This window comes from Alosa sapidissima, chromosome 5, assembly GCF_018492685.1.
Source record: "Alosa sapidissima isolate fAloSap1 chromosome 5, fAloSap1.pri, whole genome shotgun sequence".
Classification (NCBI taxonomy): domain Eukaryota; kingdom Metazoa; phylum Chordata; class Actinopteri; order Clupeiformes; family Clupeidae; genus Alosa; species Alosa sapidissima.
Window position 1 is genome coordinate 4,774,581 of NC_055961.1, and position 16,195 is coordinate 4,790,775.

Consider the following 16,195-nt stretch of genomic DNA (forward strand, 5'->3'; position numbering starts at 1 on the left):
ATTCTGAGTGCTCTAGTTAGTGTAAAAGCTCTATAAGTGCCGTTTCACTTTATAATTTTACCATTAGCCATCCATCTCCTCAGTTTAACTAGCCAGCCATTCCCTCAGTTTAACTAGCCATCCATCTCCGTTTAATTAGCCATCCATTCTCTGAATTTTTCTATTCATCCATTCCTTCCTTTTTTGTATGCATCTATGGAGTTAGAGTTGAAGGTGGCGTTTTTGGTTTGATTGTCCAGATGGTAGTGAACTCGTACTCACTTTGTTGTTCTAACTCTGCAGTAAAAACAAAACACTTTGTCACAACCAAGCACTTTACTAACCATCTGAAATACAGTCTCCATTACGCCATTTCCTCCACCTCATAAAGAATGAATAAGGTTAATTATACAGTAGTATATGGCAACAACTTTACAAAATAAGACACAATGACTGCTTCAGAGACCGCAAACACAAAGAATGATGCCATGTCTTCAGTGTGCATCACAACATTGCACCAACCCTTCACCACATTCAGTTGGACATTTCCACAGCCAGGACTCCGGCCAGCTCTGAGAGAGTGCTAGTACACCATACGTTAGGACCAACAGTGCTAGCATACCGTATGTTAGGACCAACAGTGCTAGCATACCATACGCCAGGACCAACAGTGCTAGTACACCATACTCCAGGACCAACAGCGCTAGCATACCATACGTTAGGACCAACAGTGCTAGCATACCATACGTTAGAACCAACAGTGCTAGTGTGGGTACCTGATCTGCCTAAAGTTAGCCTATTTTCCCGCGATTACAGCAGGGTTAATCAGGCAGAATTGTTTGCCACCGTAGGTGACGTCACACAAACCAGCCGATTAGCCCATTTCACAAGATGGGGCCGCTGTGTAAATCAACTTCCTGTGGACGAGCACTGTCCCATAGACAGCAAAAGAAAAGTCCACAGGAAAGACAGAAACAGGAAGACGTTTACCCTACCAATTAAGGTATCATTAACATCAATGAGGCCGGACACCTGGACACTGTGACACTGTTGCTGTGAAAGGGTCCACTAAATATTAAAATGTTTATTTCAGGCATCGCTTGAGCAGCTACGCATCTAACCCAGCCGAATTCTACTCTCGACTTTGGACGAATGAGGTGGCGACACATCATCTATTATGACGTATCATGCAGATCTGGTAACCCATGCAGGTACCCACACTAGCATACCATATGCCAGGACCAACAGCAATGAGAAATGTTTTGTGGAAAACAACAAAAACAGACCTTCTGCCAATGGCTGCTTCTCAATAAATTCTGTTTAGCAAAACTTCAATAAACCATTTTATATTTGTCATTTAAATTATTACAGTATTTATATAATTCATAAAATTGCAAAACAAATAAACAAAAAACATATAAAACGGCCTTAGTTTCCCTCAAGCTTGGCCATCTCCTGCACGTAGGTGCCTATGCTCTCGCTGTCGAACAGCACGAAGTAGACCGTCTTGATGGAGGAGGACATGGTAGACACAAAGTAGCTGGAGATGGCTTTCAGGATGAGCTGTGCCGCTGTCTGTTTGGGGAAGCCGTTCCTGAGAGAGGGAGAGATGGACAGAGAGGGCGTCACACAATCACATTCACACATACTAACGCGTGTTGTAGTTAATGCAGTGGTTACCAAAGCCTTAATAACAAAAAGAAAAGGAATATCACACAGAATTACGTAAATGAAGTTGGATGCTATACCAACATTAAAGAAGAATTCCTGGGGGCCTGAACATGAGGGCTCATGAACATGCCCCCAGAGTGTAGCACTGTAGCTGCCTGGCAGCTGTAGCTGTTGGCTGCAGCAACTCGAGCTAGGTAGCACTGATTGTTTTTGGGGTTTTTCGTACCGACAGTTCTCTTTGACCTCGAGAAATAGAGACCTTTGTGAGAAATCGCCGGAATTCTCCTTTAAGGGAGTCTAAATGCAAAGACACAGGGGACATGACATGAATGGTTTTCATGTGTTATTGAAAAATGTACATTAACATTACACTTACACACCCACCTTAGTACTGTAGGAAAAAACTCACACACACACACCACCTACCTGCCGCTGCCGATACACATACACTTACAGTGTTAGAAACTCACACACATGCACACACACGCCTGCTGCCAATGCGCATACATTACATATCCGCCTTAATAGTGTTAGAAACTCACTCACACACACACTCACACACCTGCTGCTGATACAAATACACTTGCACATCTGCCTTAATAATGTTAGAAGCACACACACACCTGCCGCTGCCGATGGAGGGGAAGGCGATGGACTTGAGTTTCTTCTCGTCGGCGAGCGCCAGGCAGTTCTTGACCGTCTTGTCCAGCAGCTCCTCACAGCGGTCGGAGCCCCAGGACGGACTGTTGCAGTGGATCACAAACTTAGCGGGGAGACCGAAGCCTGCCGTCAGCACCGCTGCATGGATGCACAGGAAGAAAGAAATAACATGAACAGAGGTAGAAGAAGAGAGAGAGAGAAAGAAAGAGGGGGGGAGCGCAGAGAAACAAAAAGGTATCAAGAGAGGGATGGAGAACAGAGAGGGAAAGGAGTGGGAGAGAGAACAGTTGTATTGGCTTACTGTAGCATGCATATAGTAACAGAACAGACAGAACAGACCTTTCCTGCCGTTCCTCTATGTCAGGGGTTTTCAACCGATTGTGAACCAGGGACCACCACTGAACAAAAATACTGATTCCCACATTGCAGCTACATTACTGAATCCATGGTTAGGGACCACCAGCAATGTCCTCACAGACCACAAGTGGGCCGCGGACCACCGGTTGAAAACCCCTGCACTATGCTGTACTTGGACTGTACTCTGTGTAGAGCTGAGTAGCCCTGATGTGGCCTGCGTCCGCTACGGGACAGATCTGGCCCTGATGTGGCCTGCATCCGGTACAGATCTGGCCCTGATGCGGCCTGGGCGAGGCACTGGTAGAGCTCTAAGAGCCGTGTTGTGTGTGGTGTGGTGTGGTGTTGTGCTGCAGTACCTCCGGCCACATCCAGGGGGCCGTTCTTCTTGCGGAGCTCAGCACACGCCTCAGACAGCTCCTTACCACCCTTCTGTTCCAGAGCGTTTCCTACAGGGGAACACATACACCGCTGCCATGGATACAAGCGTGCGCGCGCACAAACACACACACACACACACATATGCTCATGCACACACACGGTCCAGCAGGTTCTGTGTCACCATGGCAACAAAGTGGCACAGAAGCACTGTAAAGGTGTATATGGGAAAGCCTGTAACTATGGGCGCACACACACACACACACACACACACACACACACACACACACACACACACACACACACACACAAGCCAACCAATCACCAAACTAACTATTATATGTATCCATCCACACATTTAGGGTCACATTGCTCCTGAGGTTTACAAACAAGTGGAGTTTTGGTCTGAAACTAGCCAGCCTGATCCCCAGACAGCAGAACAGTACATGCAAATCCCTTTGCAAATACCACCAGCAGTCCAGTTGCCACTTGTTTGATGTTTGCTAAGATGTTGGCATCTTTTCTCATTACTGTTGTGCTGTATTATATATTATATGTGTGCAGGGTATTACGACCCAAAATACAGAACAACTTGGCTACTGAACTGCTGGTTTAGCGGACCACATGACCATATTCCATCTTGATTAGTTTGATTAAACTAATCAAGTTGATTAAGTTGAGTTGATTAAGTTGATAGCAAATCCAGTTGCTCAGAAAAGCATACTTCCAAAAGTGGCATGCTATTGCGTCATGTTGCTTTAGCATGTTTGAATATGTGAAGGCAAGGTTATTACCCTTTGATCTGTCTGACTGACTGACTGCCTGCCAGAGCTCTGTAGCATGGAGCAGGCTCTTTTCTTTACCTCAGGTTAGGAGGCAAAGTTATGGTGCCATGGCTACAACGGGCCCTGCAACACCCAGGAGAGGTGTGAGCTAGGAGGTAGGGCTACACAATAATCATTTGTTTTTAAAAATCGAAATCGCAATTTTAACTAATGCGATTAGCTAATTGCCAAAGGCTGCAATTAATCGTACAACTCACAGCTCTGCCCCAATTGTTAATCTTGTCACATCTATGATTTTTATATTGATGTCATATCCTCCTTGTGTGACAGACAGTGAAGTTCCCCTAACAGGAGTGCTGTGCTTCTCATGAAGTAGACATTCACACCAATCAGAAGTGGCTTAAAGCAAAATCTGGAGTATTGAACTAAAGCTTGACTTAAATTATATCACAATTCAAATTGCAATTGCAATGTCCGTATTTAGCTATTTTCCCCATATTGTGCAGCCCTACTAGGAGGTGTGTTAGCTGACGTGTGTGAGCTTGCACGTGTATAAGCTAGGAGGCGTGTGAGCTAGCATGTATGTTAGCTAGGAAGGTGCGTGAGCTAGCATATGTGTGAGCTAGGAAGGTGTGTGAGCTAGCATATGTGTGAGCTAGGAAGATGTGTGAGCTAGCATGTATGTTAGCTAGGAAGGTGTATGAGCTAGCATATGTGTGAGCTAGGAAGGTGTGTGAGCTAGCATTTGTGTGAGCTAGGAAGGTGTGTGAGCTAGCATGTGTGTGAGTTAGGAAGGTATGTGAGCTAGTAAGGTGTGTGAGCTAGTATATGTGTGAGCTAGAAAGGTGTGTGAGCTAGCATATGTGTTAGCTAGCATATGTGTGAGCTAGGAGGTGTGTTAGCTAGGGGTTGTGAGTGAGGTGAAGCGCTGCTCAATAGGAGCTGCCTCTGGGACAGACATGGTTATTATGGTATGGCCCGAATTTGTTGTATCGGAACCGGATCAGGGGCCTGCCTCACAGTCAGCTGCTATTGGTCAATGGTCGTGCATGAGAGAAGGCATTTTGAGACTCTTATGAACACCCTTAGTCACAGCTCAAAGCCAGAACAGAGGATTTCAAAGCTGCAAAGCTGCAATTAGCTCTGATCTGCCACTGATTCTAAACATCTCACTGTGTGGACGTTAACACTAACAGGGTTACTTAATCAATAACAGTAACAGGGTTACTTAATAGTTAACAGTAACAGGGTTACTTAATCGATAACAGTAACAGGGTTACTTAATAGTTAACAGTAACAGGGTTACTTTTGGTGTTTTATTGTTGCAATATGGTAAAGAGTAAAACAATAGGGTAAACACATACAGTTTGCTACACCTAGATGATATAATTTACAGCCACATTGGTGAGATCTCAGTGTGAAGGTGTGCTAAAGAATAAGACACTGAGAGGAAGGGTGCTCATGGGAGATGTAGTTTGTATCATGTGTGACAGTCACAGACGGGCACGGTGGGGTGTACCAACTCCCATGAGACAGAGGGGGTCAGAGAGAGGAGAAGTGTCATGAATGATGGCTAAGCAGAATGTGGGTGAGGAGCACACACGATGGACACACACCCGCATGTTCTTCCTCTTCGTAAACATCCGCTCCAGTTCAATTAGGCAATAAGGCATGAGTGAGAGTGGGCTTGTTAAAGGGACACCAGGCAACGTTTTCGTGTTAATTACTCATCTTCGTAAGTCGGTATATGGTTAAATGACTCATTACAGGGCGAATGAAGACTCTCTCGCCCGCCCCTACTGCCTGTAGGAAGAATATCCCGCTTGCAAGTTCAGTGTATCGTACCGCCGACCGAAGCAGGATCAGTTTATATCCTGCATCCACAGCACAGAGGCAGGCTAACGAAATGCTAGCGATTGTTGCAAACGTGTGTCTAATGGAAGAGCCAGCGAAGAAGCAGCGAAAACCCTTGACGGAAGATGCAAAGAAAAGGAAAAGAGCTTCAGACCGAGCGAGGGGGAGTTTCGTAGAGAAAAAGCATCAGGCTTGCCTGGTGTCCCTTTAAAGCATGGTTCGGCTGTAGGCACAAAGCCGTCTGACAAATGCGGAGCATTTACAAGCTGCTAAGAGTCCAAGTGGTCGATGCCCTGAGATATCGCCACTCATGATGACTTATGGAATGCCTCTCGTCCAATTAGAAATTAAAAAATAGTTTGACCTGACCGTAGTGTTGTGTACAAGTCTAGAAAGTGGATTCATTGCCATGATTCTATAACAGTGTGTCTAACGAATCTTACATCCAACAGCACAACAGGTCTGTTGTGGCTTTTTCTTCACTTAACAGTTAAGACTTAACTCGAGAGCTTAGCATTTTTGTTATTAAATAGCCTATAGAACTTTGGTCTTTTTGGAGCGGGAGCTTGGAACAAGAAGCAGATGCATTGTGGGAAAGAGAGGTAAAGAGGCGGGGCATTTACCTACTTCCCCGCCTGTGTAGAGGCTGGCATTGGTGGGGTGGATTACGGCCTCGCTGTCGATGGTGGCAATGTCAGCCTGAACAACTTGTAACTACAAACGACAACAACAACACAACAACAACAGGCAAACAAACATGGTGTGAGATACTGGAGTGAGTGAGAGATACACCAAACAGATGAGAACACAATGATCAATACACAGATGAGGAACAAATGCATACAGAGAGAGGAGAGAGAGAGAGAGAAGATGCTGGGAGAAAGTGAGAAAGAGAGAAAAAAAAAGACAGATAGAGCAAACAAAGGGATGAAAGAGGGGAGAGGAAATAAGAGAGAAAGAGAATATAGGACTTAGAGAGAGAGACAGAGAAGAAGAGAGACATGGGTAAAGAGAGAGAGAGAGAGAGGAGAGAGAGAAAGGGAGGGAGAAAGAGAGGAGAGAGAGAAAGGGAGAGCTGGAGAGAGAGAGAGAGTGATCCCTCCTTTTCCCTAGAAAGAGTGATCCCTCCTTTCCCCTAGAGAGAGGGCTGAGGTGGGTACAGGACAGTTTCCCCTTCATGAGGATCTGAGGGAATCCTTGAAACACTCGGGAGCTCAGAAACACACCCTCCCACCACTCAACACCCCCTCACGGGACCAGGCTGTGGGCCTCAAACACACCTCACAATGACCGTTGGAAGTAAGTGTGTGAAACTGTGTCGTGAGTAATATTTGCACGCTATTTTGATAGAAACATGGAACCAACATGGAACCAAACCAAATGTATCCATGAAGGAGGATGTGACTTTCTGTGCGTTATTAGAGAGGAGAAACATTTGTAATGGGATCTAGGAAAACCCTACCCTGGAGATCCAGAGTTCTTGCGAGAGCACAATTTGAATTTTCTCAGCGAGTCACTCTGGCAATCAGTAATGATGCTCATTACCCATGCCCTTGGAGCCGAGCTGCACCAATCACATGGGTGTATCTGATATAAGCGGGCCAGAGGCGAGCTAAACAGATGACGACAGCTCTGTGACGTCAAAGTCCAGAATCAGTCAGTAAACATTGGTCACGGTGTTATCCAATTGTGTGCAGTGATATGCAAATGCATATTTGATGATATAAATTATATATTTCAAATGCATGCTTGGTGCCGCCTCTCGAGTTGGGCCATTTTCATTACTCATAGCCAGACCCTTCATCTTTCCAGATTTGGATTGGTCTGAATTTCCAGGCAAGGAAAACCCATCACATGGTGAAATTTCTTAAACTTAAGATTCTGATACTGGTATCCAGGATGTTTCTAGGCGATGGTATCCAGGATATTGCTAGGATGGTACTCAGGATGTTGCTAGGGGAAGTTAACCAGGATCTTGCTTGGATAGTTGATTAAAATGTCTCTTGAATTTCCCCTTGGGGATCAATAAAGTATCAATCTATCTATCTATCTATCTATCTATCTATCTATCTATCTATCTATCTATCTGTCACCATCCGGCGGACTTTCCCAGATCCCACCACATTTAATCCATTCTTTGTTCTAAAGGAGTGTAATTAGCCCGTGAAGGGGTTATGATATTCAAGGATTCCTCAGGAGTTTCGTCTGCGGTCACCCCGCGGCCTCACCTAGGTCATCTTTAAGCTCAATGTCAGCACTGGTGGGGTTGATGACCCCCTCCACGTCAAAGCCAGCCAAGTTACTGAGCTCACTGTGAATGAGGTTCAGCTGCAAGACACCAGGGAGCACAAGCAGGAAGGGAAGGGAGCACAGGTTAAGCCAAGGAGAGAGCATCGTGCACACACACACACACACACACACACACACACACACACACACAGACACACACATTCAGTCAGACACATTCAGTCAGACACACACATACACATTCAGTCAGACACATTCAGTCAGACACACACACACACATTCAGTCAGACACACACACGCACACACACATTCAGTCAGACACACACACACATTCAGTCACACACACACACATTCAGTTAGACACACAAACACACACACATTCAGTCACACACACACACACACACACACACACACACACACACACACAGTCAGTCACTCACACACACACACACATTCAGTCAGACATATACACGCACACACACACACACACACACACACAAACACACGGAAAGGGGGTTGCAAATCAAAGTCAAACAAAATCTGATTGATCTGATTGAATCAAATTAACCCAGAATGAATCATACTCATTTCTATGAAATCAAATCATCGCAAAACACCTAATCAGAGCTACGACTGAGTTTCTACTATTCACAGCCTGGTTGCATCACCACATCCAAACAAACACAGGAATCAACATAACAAATCCAACCTGACAGACAGACTTCAGCATGTGACTATAGACCGCATCCCCTGCAATAAAACCACATTACTTTCCACACTCAATCAACAAGCAGCCTTTTCTCATGTTCCCCTGATGTGTTAGATTAACCACTGTTTATTACATTGGTAATGATCTTCTAAGGGAGTATAACCATGTAGTTGAGTGTCTATGGTCATAACGCTCTAAAGGAGTGCAGTATGTAGTTGAGCGTCTATGGTCATAATGCTCTGAGAGAGTACAGTATATCTACGTAGTTGAGCGTTTATGGTCATAAAGCTCTGAGGTAGTGTGTTGGATTGCTCAGCTATGCTAGGTAGTGTGTTGTAGTGTGTTGGATTGCTCAGCTATGCTAGGTAGTGTGTTGTAGTGTGTTGGATTGCTCAGCTATGCTAGGTAGTGTGTTGGATTTCTCAGCTAGGCTAGGTAGTGTGTTGGATTGCTCAGCTAGGCTAGGTAGGCCAACTGTGATTCCACGCTGTTGTGATCAGATGAAGTTCACTGTGTGTGTACACACCAGTGCCATGGAGACCATCTCAGCTGCCAGAGGACAGCAACACTGATGTGTTGCCAGATTGGGTTTCCACCCAATCACGTTCAAAAACCCGCCCTCTTCAGCAAAAAAACGCCCCAACAACGATTTTGTCATAGAGAACCATTTAACTCAAAATTATATTTGGCCGCCTAAAGCTTATTTCCCCCCGCCCGACAAAGTCAAAAGAAGCCCAGTTGGGCTTCACCTGCCCAATCTGGCTCCCTAGACTCACAGTGAGATTCCCACTCATGACTGTGCTGTTACTATACTGTATCATATGTCAGCAGCACAACTCTGATTGCTGCTGTTATTATTCAGACTCAAGCCATGCTGATATACACTATAACAACAACTAACATTAACAACTAATTAACAACTATTAACTAACACTATAACAGAACTACTACACATTATAATAGCCTTTGTTGTGTGATATTTATTTCATCAGTGATTCAATGCAAAAATCAAGCGGCAGAAGTCAAGAGGAAAGTAATATGAAGATGAAGACAGATAATAGATAGATAGATAGATAGATAGATAGATAGATAGATAGATAGATACTTTATTGATCCTCAAGGGGAAATTCAAGATAATTTTGAAAAGCAGATAATTGACTGAATTCTGAGATACCGGTAATCCTCAGAGGCTGGAGTCAGCATTATATTCATTCAGTCAAACCATTTGCATAGTAAAATATCCTGCCTGCACACTGCTGTAGGCTGTAACTCAGCTGGTCTAGCATGTGACTACCGCCACAGTAAAAACCAACAGGACCCCAGAGAAATGATTTAGATTTATTTTAACACCATGAGAGAGAAATAATGGAGTTGAAGAAGAGCTGCCTCATTCTTTAATAGCAGAAAGAAACAGTAAAAAGAAACCAAATATCACAGCCAAAGCTTTGCTACTGATTGTGTTGCATTCATGCACCAAAAAGCGGTGAGCCAAAGCTATGGCAGCAGCATGGGGTTTTATAGGGCAATGTTAGCTATATGTTAGGGGTATGCTAGCTATACGTTAGCTGTATGTTAGGGGTACCGTATATAAGCTGAATGTTAGCTGTATGATAGGGGAATGTTAGATATATGTTAGGGGTATGCTAGCTATGTACTTAGCTGTATGTTAGGGGTATGCTAGCTATACGTTAGCTGTATGTTACGGGTATGCTAACTATATGTTAGCTGTATGTTTGCACAGACATCAAGCAGCATGGTACGGAGGAGTGGTGGCGGGATTAGCATGGTAGGGAGGAGGGTTAGCGGGATTAGCTGAGTGGCTCGCCAGGCTCTCAGTGTTAGTACTGCTGAGTGCAGAGACAGGTGTTTTTGCATTCACACACAACCACCATGCCTGCGTAGGGCGTTCCTGCAGAGCTTTACATACACTGCTCTGGGGACAAGCCTAAACACACACACACACGCACACACACAGATGCTGTGTGTACTGTATGTCTGGGCGTGGCATGGGGTGTGTCTCTGACAGAATCCGGATGAATGAGTGTGTGATTTGCTTTGTCTGTAGAAGGAGGGGTTATCTCTGCAGTGTACACACACACTAACACTTCTGTCAGCCTCCCCATGTAAAGAGAGCATATTCACACAGGCCACCGATGAGCACAGTGATTTCTACAGCTAGTTGGGTGACCTGTCTTGTTCCCCCATTCTCTCTCTCTGTGATAATGGCAGTGGGAGTAGGACAGGATTGGGCTGTGTGCATGTGTGCAGTGCATGTGTAGCACTGTGTATTTATGTGGGAGTGGGAGTGTGGGTGCTTGTGTGAGAGAGCGGAATCCTGTGGGTGTGAGTATCTGTCAGTGAGCGTATGTATGTGTGCATGTACATACAGTATTGGTGTATGTATGTGTAAATGAATGTGTGTGTGTGTGTGTGTGTGTGTGTGTGTGTGTGTGTGTGTGTGTGTGTGTACCTTCTGTCCCAGGAAGAGGCTCTTAGTGGAGAGGACGGTGAAGCTGCCGGCTGTTGATCCCTCTGTGGTGCTGTCTGCACTGGCTGCCTTACTCACCGCAGCCTGCCTCTGCCACACACACACACACACACACACACGCACACACACACGCACGCACAAACACACACACGCACGAGCACAAACACACACACACACCCAAACGCACACACACACACACACACACACACAAATGCATGCACACACAAACGCACACACGCACACACGCACAAACACACACACAGAAACACAAACACACAAACGCATGCACACACAGACACACACAAACACACACATACACACACATACACAGTGTAACCACATAGGATCTCAATTTATGCATGTTCCTCCACTTTAGGCTCCACTGGTAAACAGATCTATTCTTTCCTTATTCATTCAGCTGATGCGGGACATTGGTTAAAGTAGATGTTAATTATTACAGCTCCAATCTCCCCAGAGCAAGGGCACAATAGTGCCAGCCGGGAATTGAACCCACAACTTTCCTGGCTGTTGCATTTACTTTACTTCATTTCTGCATTGTTGCACTGTTGACTTACTCATTTGCACTATCACCATGACCACTATCACCATTGCACTACCACCATGACACTCATTCACACAGAGCACCTTAGAGCACCTTACCATACCTTACTATGCACAGAGAATCACAGGCTCAGTCCCTGCCTCAGTCATTGCAAGCGCCTCTGTTTTATTAATCACCACTATGTGGATATTGTTTTTAGAATTGATTTAGATTAAGTGTTAGTATAATTTGTATTTTTGTAATTTGTATTTTAGTATATTTTTATATATTGTATTAAGTGTTAGTATAATTTGTATTTTAGTATATTTAGCATATTCTTTATCTTCTACTGTCCTTACTGCTTAGTTGTGTTTTTATATTATATACTTTAATTACTCTTTCTGCTGTTAAAGAATGTGTTTGTGTTGTATGTATGCTGCTGCTGAGACCTTGACCTTGAATTTCCCCTGGGGATCAATAAAGTATCTATCTATCTATCTATCTATCTATCATGCTAGCCCAGCTCCCTATAGCCACTACACCACCACTGATCTAGAGATGTGCAGTCTCACTCAACCCTCCATACCTTGGATCTGAGCGTGCCCTTCTTCCCAGCCATCCTCTTGGCAGCTGCTTTCTTGGCGGACATCTTGGACTTCTTGGTGGGCGGAGGGGTGATGACGGCCTCCAGCTTGCCCTTTGACCCCCGCTTCTTGGCCAGCAGCTCTGGGTGGATGTTGGGCAATACCCCGCCCGCTGCTATGGTAACGCCTTTCAGGAGCTGCGGAGAAAGGCAGTAGAGAGAACAGGAAAAGGTGAATAGGTAGAACAGGTAAATTGAATTCTATTCGCACATTACTGTACATGAGTGAGTGTGTGTGTGTGTGTGTGTGTGTGTGTGCATATTTCTGTATGCATAAGACTATATACTGACTTCATACACTGCATATGCACGATTACATATACCGCACTGTCTCCTCTACACAGTATCTGTTTCCCAACGTTTGCTTGGAAAAGCGCACTAGAGAACGGTACTCAAATGACTCAGTGCAAACTGCAGAGCTATCTGATTCACCTGGAATGAGACTGTAGCTTTCACTGTTTTGCCTCTCGGTTCATCATGACTTGATGCTGAACACTCATTAGGACAGTTTCATTTGTGATATTAATTAGGACAGTTTCATTTGTGATATTAATTATGACAGTTTCATTTGTGATATTAATTATGACAGTTTCATTTGTGATATTAATTATGACAGTTTCATTTGTGATATTAATTAGGACAGACTACAGCAGATTCAGACAAAAGCTGTTGTGGTTCTTGTGTTTCATCGTTTCCTAAATAGAATGTCTCCTCTGAATGACAACAAATCCTAAAGAAACATAAGATAAGAATACGACAAGAGGGGGGGGGGGGGGGTAGTAAGGGAGGTCGAGAGAGGGAGAATAACGGAGAGAAAGAGAGAGAGAGAGAAAGAGAGAAATACAGAGAGAAAGAGAGGGAGAATAACAGAGAGAAAGAGAGGGAGAATAACAGAGAGAAAGAGAGAGAGAGAATAACGGAGAGAAAGAGAGAGAGAGAAAGAGAGGGAGAATAACAGAGAGAAAGAGAGAGGGAGAATAACGGAGAGAAAGAGAGAGAGAGAAAGAGAGAAATACAGAGAGAAAGCAAGAGAGGGAGAAAGACAGAGAGAAAGAGAGAGAGGGAGCATAACAGAAGGAGAAAATAACAGGAGAGAGGAAGGAAAAGAGAGAGAGAGCGAGAGGGTGGGAGGTGTAACAGGAGAGAGGAGGTGGCACAGACCTGATTGAGCTCCTCGTCGTTGGCGATGGCCAGAAGAATGTGCCGTGGAGTGACACGCCCCTTTTTGTTGTCCCGTGCAGCATTTCCTGCTAGCTCAAGAATCTCAGCTAACAGAGAGAGGGATGGACACACACACACACACACACACACACGTAGATACACACACACACACACACAGATACACACACACACACACACACTCACACACACAGAGACACACACACACACACACACACACACACACACACACACACACACAGATACATACACACACACACAGATACACACACACACACACACACAGACACACACACACACACACACACACACACAGACATACACACACAGGCACACACACACACACACACACAGACACACACACACACAGACATACACACACACACACACACACACACACACAGACACACACACAGACACACACAGACATACATACACAGGCACACACACACACACACACACACACACACATAAACACACACACACAGACATACACACATACAGACAGACAAACACACAGGCAGACAGACAAGGTTAACTCTTGATGCATTATTGATGTATTGATACATTATTTCCCACTTGATGGAGTAATGCTGTATGGAGGCGTATAACGTATAAATATAACGTATAAACGCTTGTACACACACACACACACACACACACACAGTGCTTGTGTCTCACCTGTGAGGTACTCAAGCACTGCGGCCAGGTAGACCGGCGCTCCGACTCCGATGCGGTACTTTGGGAGACTCCTCTTGATGTAGCGCAGCATGCGGCCCACAGGGAAGATGACCCCTGCCTTGGTGGAGCGCGACGTCTTCGTCGTCTTCTTCTTACCCCCCCGGCTCGACATGTTGCCCCCACGAGTCTCAAGATCTGCCCCAAAGAGATCGGGCATATGCAGTGTATGAGGTAAGTATATACCGGTAGTCTTATATATGTATACAGAAATATGCACACACACAGAGATACACACACACACAAAGACAAATCGACACAAACAGAAAACAATAAAATGACTCTCGTCTCGCACATTCTGTTTCATCAGCACTACAGTGGTCATCTGTCTACGACTACGCAGCCTGACTGTCTTTAGGGACCAAGCTGTGGCCTGGACTGTAATATGAACACACTCTCATGGACACACTGGCTCCCCCAGGGTGTTCCTAAACGACCCTACACTATTAAAAAAAAAAAATGCTTGATGTGTCTCCCATGGCATGGCCTGACAGAGTAAATAGAATCTGAGGTGATGTTAACCCATGTTTTAGGAGCTTCAATCGCTTAGCCAAATTAAGTCAAAACAAAGGCTCCTTTCTATCACTAAACCACATCTTTGAACTACCACCTGCTTTCTTATGCAGACAGTCAGGTTTCAGGAAGAACAGAACGTTTGCATTAAGTTATGTAAACATGTAAAACAAACAGAGGGCCAATACAATGTTACACATACAGCCAGCTGCATTAACTGTTCTGCACGTGTGTATGAGGAACGTTATGGACACTCATGCCAGAGTGGTTCCTTTCTGAGCCTACTTGAGTCAGATGATTGATTTACAGAAGGCGTCAGTGCTGGGATTTCAGAAACACCTCTCTGGATTAGTTTGTATGCAAAACCTTTTTTGTCAGCTAGCAGAGATTAAAGTGCACAGTCTTATCAATCCAGTTTACTCAGGAAAGACAATGCTCAGGACATGTCATGAAGTCAACTCACAGTTTATATCTACTCAAAGTCTATCCGATGGTCAGGGATTTTACCATAGTTATTGTTACTGAAGTACATTTTGAATGTAACCTCAGATGCATTCAGAAATCTTCATGATGTAAAAGCCAAGACAAACGAAGGACAATAGTCACTTCCATTAGCACCTTTTAATTTAAGACAAATATTGGAAACTCCCGGCTGAATATTTTCAAACAGGCTACCGTCGCGAGAAGAGGCTGACAGGCAAAAATGAAAACGTGTGCACATCTTGTTTGTCAACAGAAAAACAACATTACCAACAAGGAGGAGAGATGTATCAGTAGGCTATATTTCAACATATCAAACTGCGCGTCTTTTCACATGAAAACATGTCCTAAAGATTTACAGCTGGTAAGTATTGTTTTGCTTTAAGGACCATTGAAAACGATAACTCCCAATTCAAACTGTCAGTTAGCTTAGTTAGTTAGCCATAACACTGACATGTCCTGAATGTTTTCAGGAGAAAATCTTCAAGTGCTATGTTTACAGAAGGACATGTTTATAGAATCGCTGAACGTGATTCAGGCGTCACAGTTTGTCAGTCGAAACATAACTACATTCAAATCAATAACCAACAATTAGGCTACTTACAGGACAGAGCTGGGCAATATGTCTCCTATCTCCGGGCTCGGCTGCCTGGTCTAGCCTACTGTACAAAACCAGACCAAGCAGAACAACTTCCCACAATCCACAGCGCTCCAAATTGTTGGTGGAGACTGGGGAGAGCAGCCAGGCGACGTAGGGGCTGTGGCAATGCGCAGCACTGTTTGCTCCACTAAAAGTATGTGAACGACTCACAATCTGCCTCTTGCGTTTGATGAAAGAGGACAGTGACAGCGAACAAAGTCCCACCACACCTAAGAGCACATGACTCAACTGACACCTGCATTTATAGCACAGATAAGCTATCTGCACAAACCGCCGTGTCAAGTTGAGAACTTACTTCAAATTACAATAGATTAA

General features: G+C 44.6%; 1 protein-coding gene across 3 annotated transcripts; it reads right to left on the bottom strand.

Moving 5' to 3' along the window:
* Positions 1-296: 296 nt before the first annotated feature.
* On the bottom strand, positions 297-16,034 carry LOC121708945 (core histone macro-H2A.1). Of its 3 annotated transcripts, XR_006031800.1 has the most exons (10): positions 15,824-16,028; positions 14,170-14,364; positions 13,471-13,577; positions 12,253-12,447; positions 11,108-11,215; positions 6,305-6,395; positions 3,024-3,113; positions 2,274-2,448; positions 1,877-1,947; positions 1,513-1,573 (listed from the first exon to the last, which is right to left on the bottom strand). XR_006031800.1 is itself a non-coding variant. In XM_042091921.1 (9 exons), exons 2-9 carry the CDS (start codon positions 14,339-14,341, stop codon positions 1,408-1,410), a joined length of 1,113 nt encoding a protein of 370 aa, XP_041947855.1. In that variant the 5' UTR covers positions 14,342-14,364; positions 15,824-16,034; the 3' UTR covers positions 297-1,407. The 3 variants fall into 3 exon arrangements, 2 of the variants coding, with proteins under 2 accessions (XP_041947855.1, XP_041947854.1); XM_042091921.1 differs by lacking the exons at positions 1,877-1,947; positions 6,305-6,395 and adding an exon at positions 7,910-8,009 and having other exon boundaries at positions 297-1,573; positions 15,824-16,034; XM_042091920.1 differs by lacking the exon at positions 1,877-1,947 and having other exon boundaries at positions 297-1,573; positions 15,824-16,024.
* Positions 16,035-16,195: the final 161 nt, after the last annotated feature.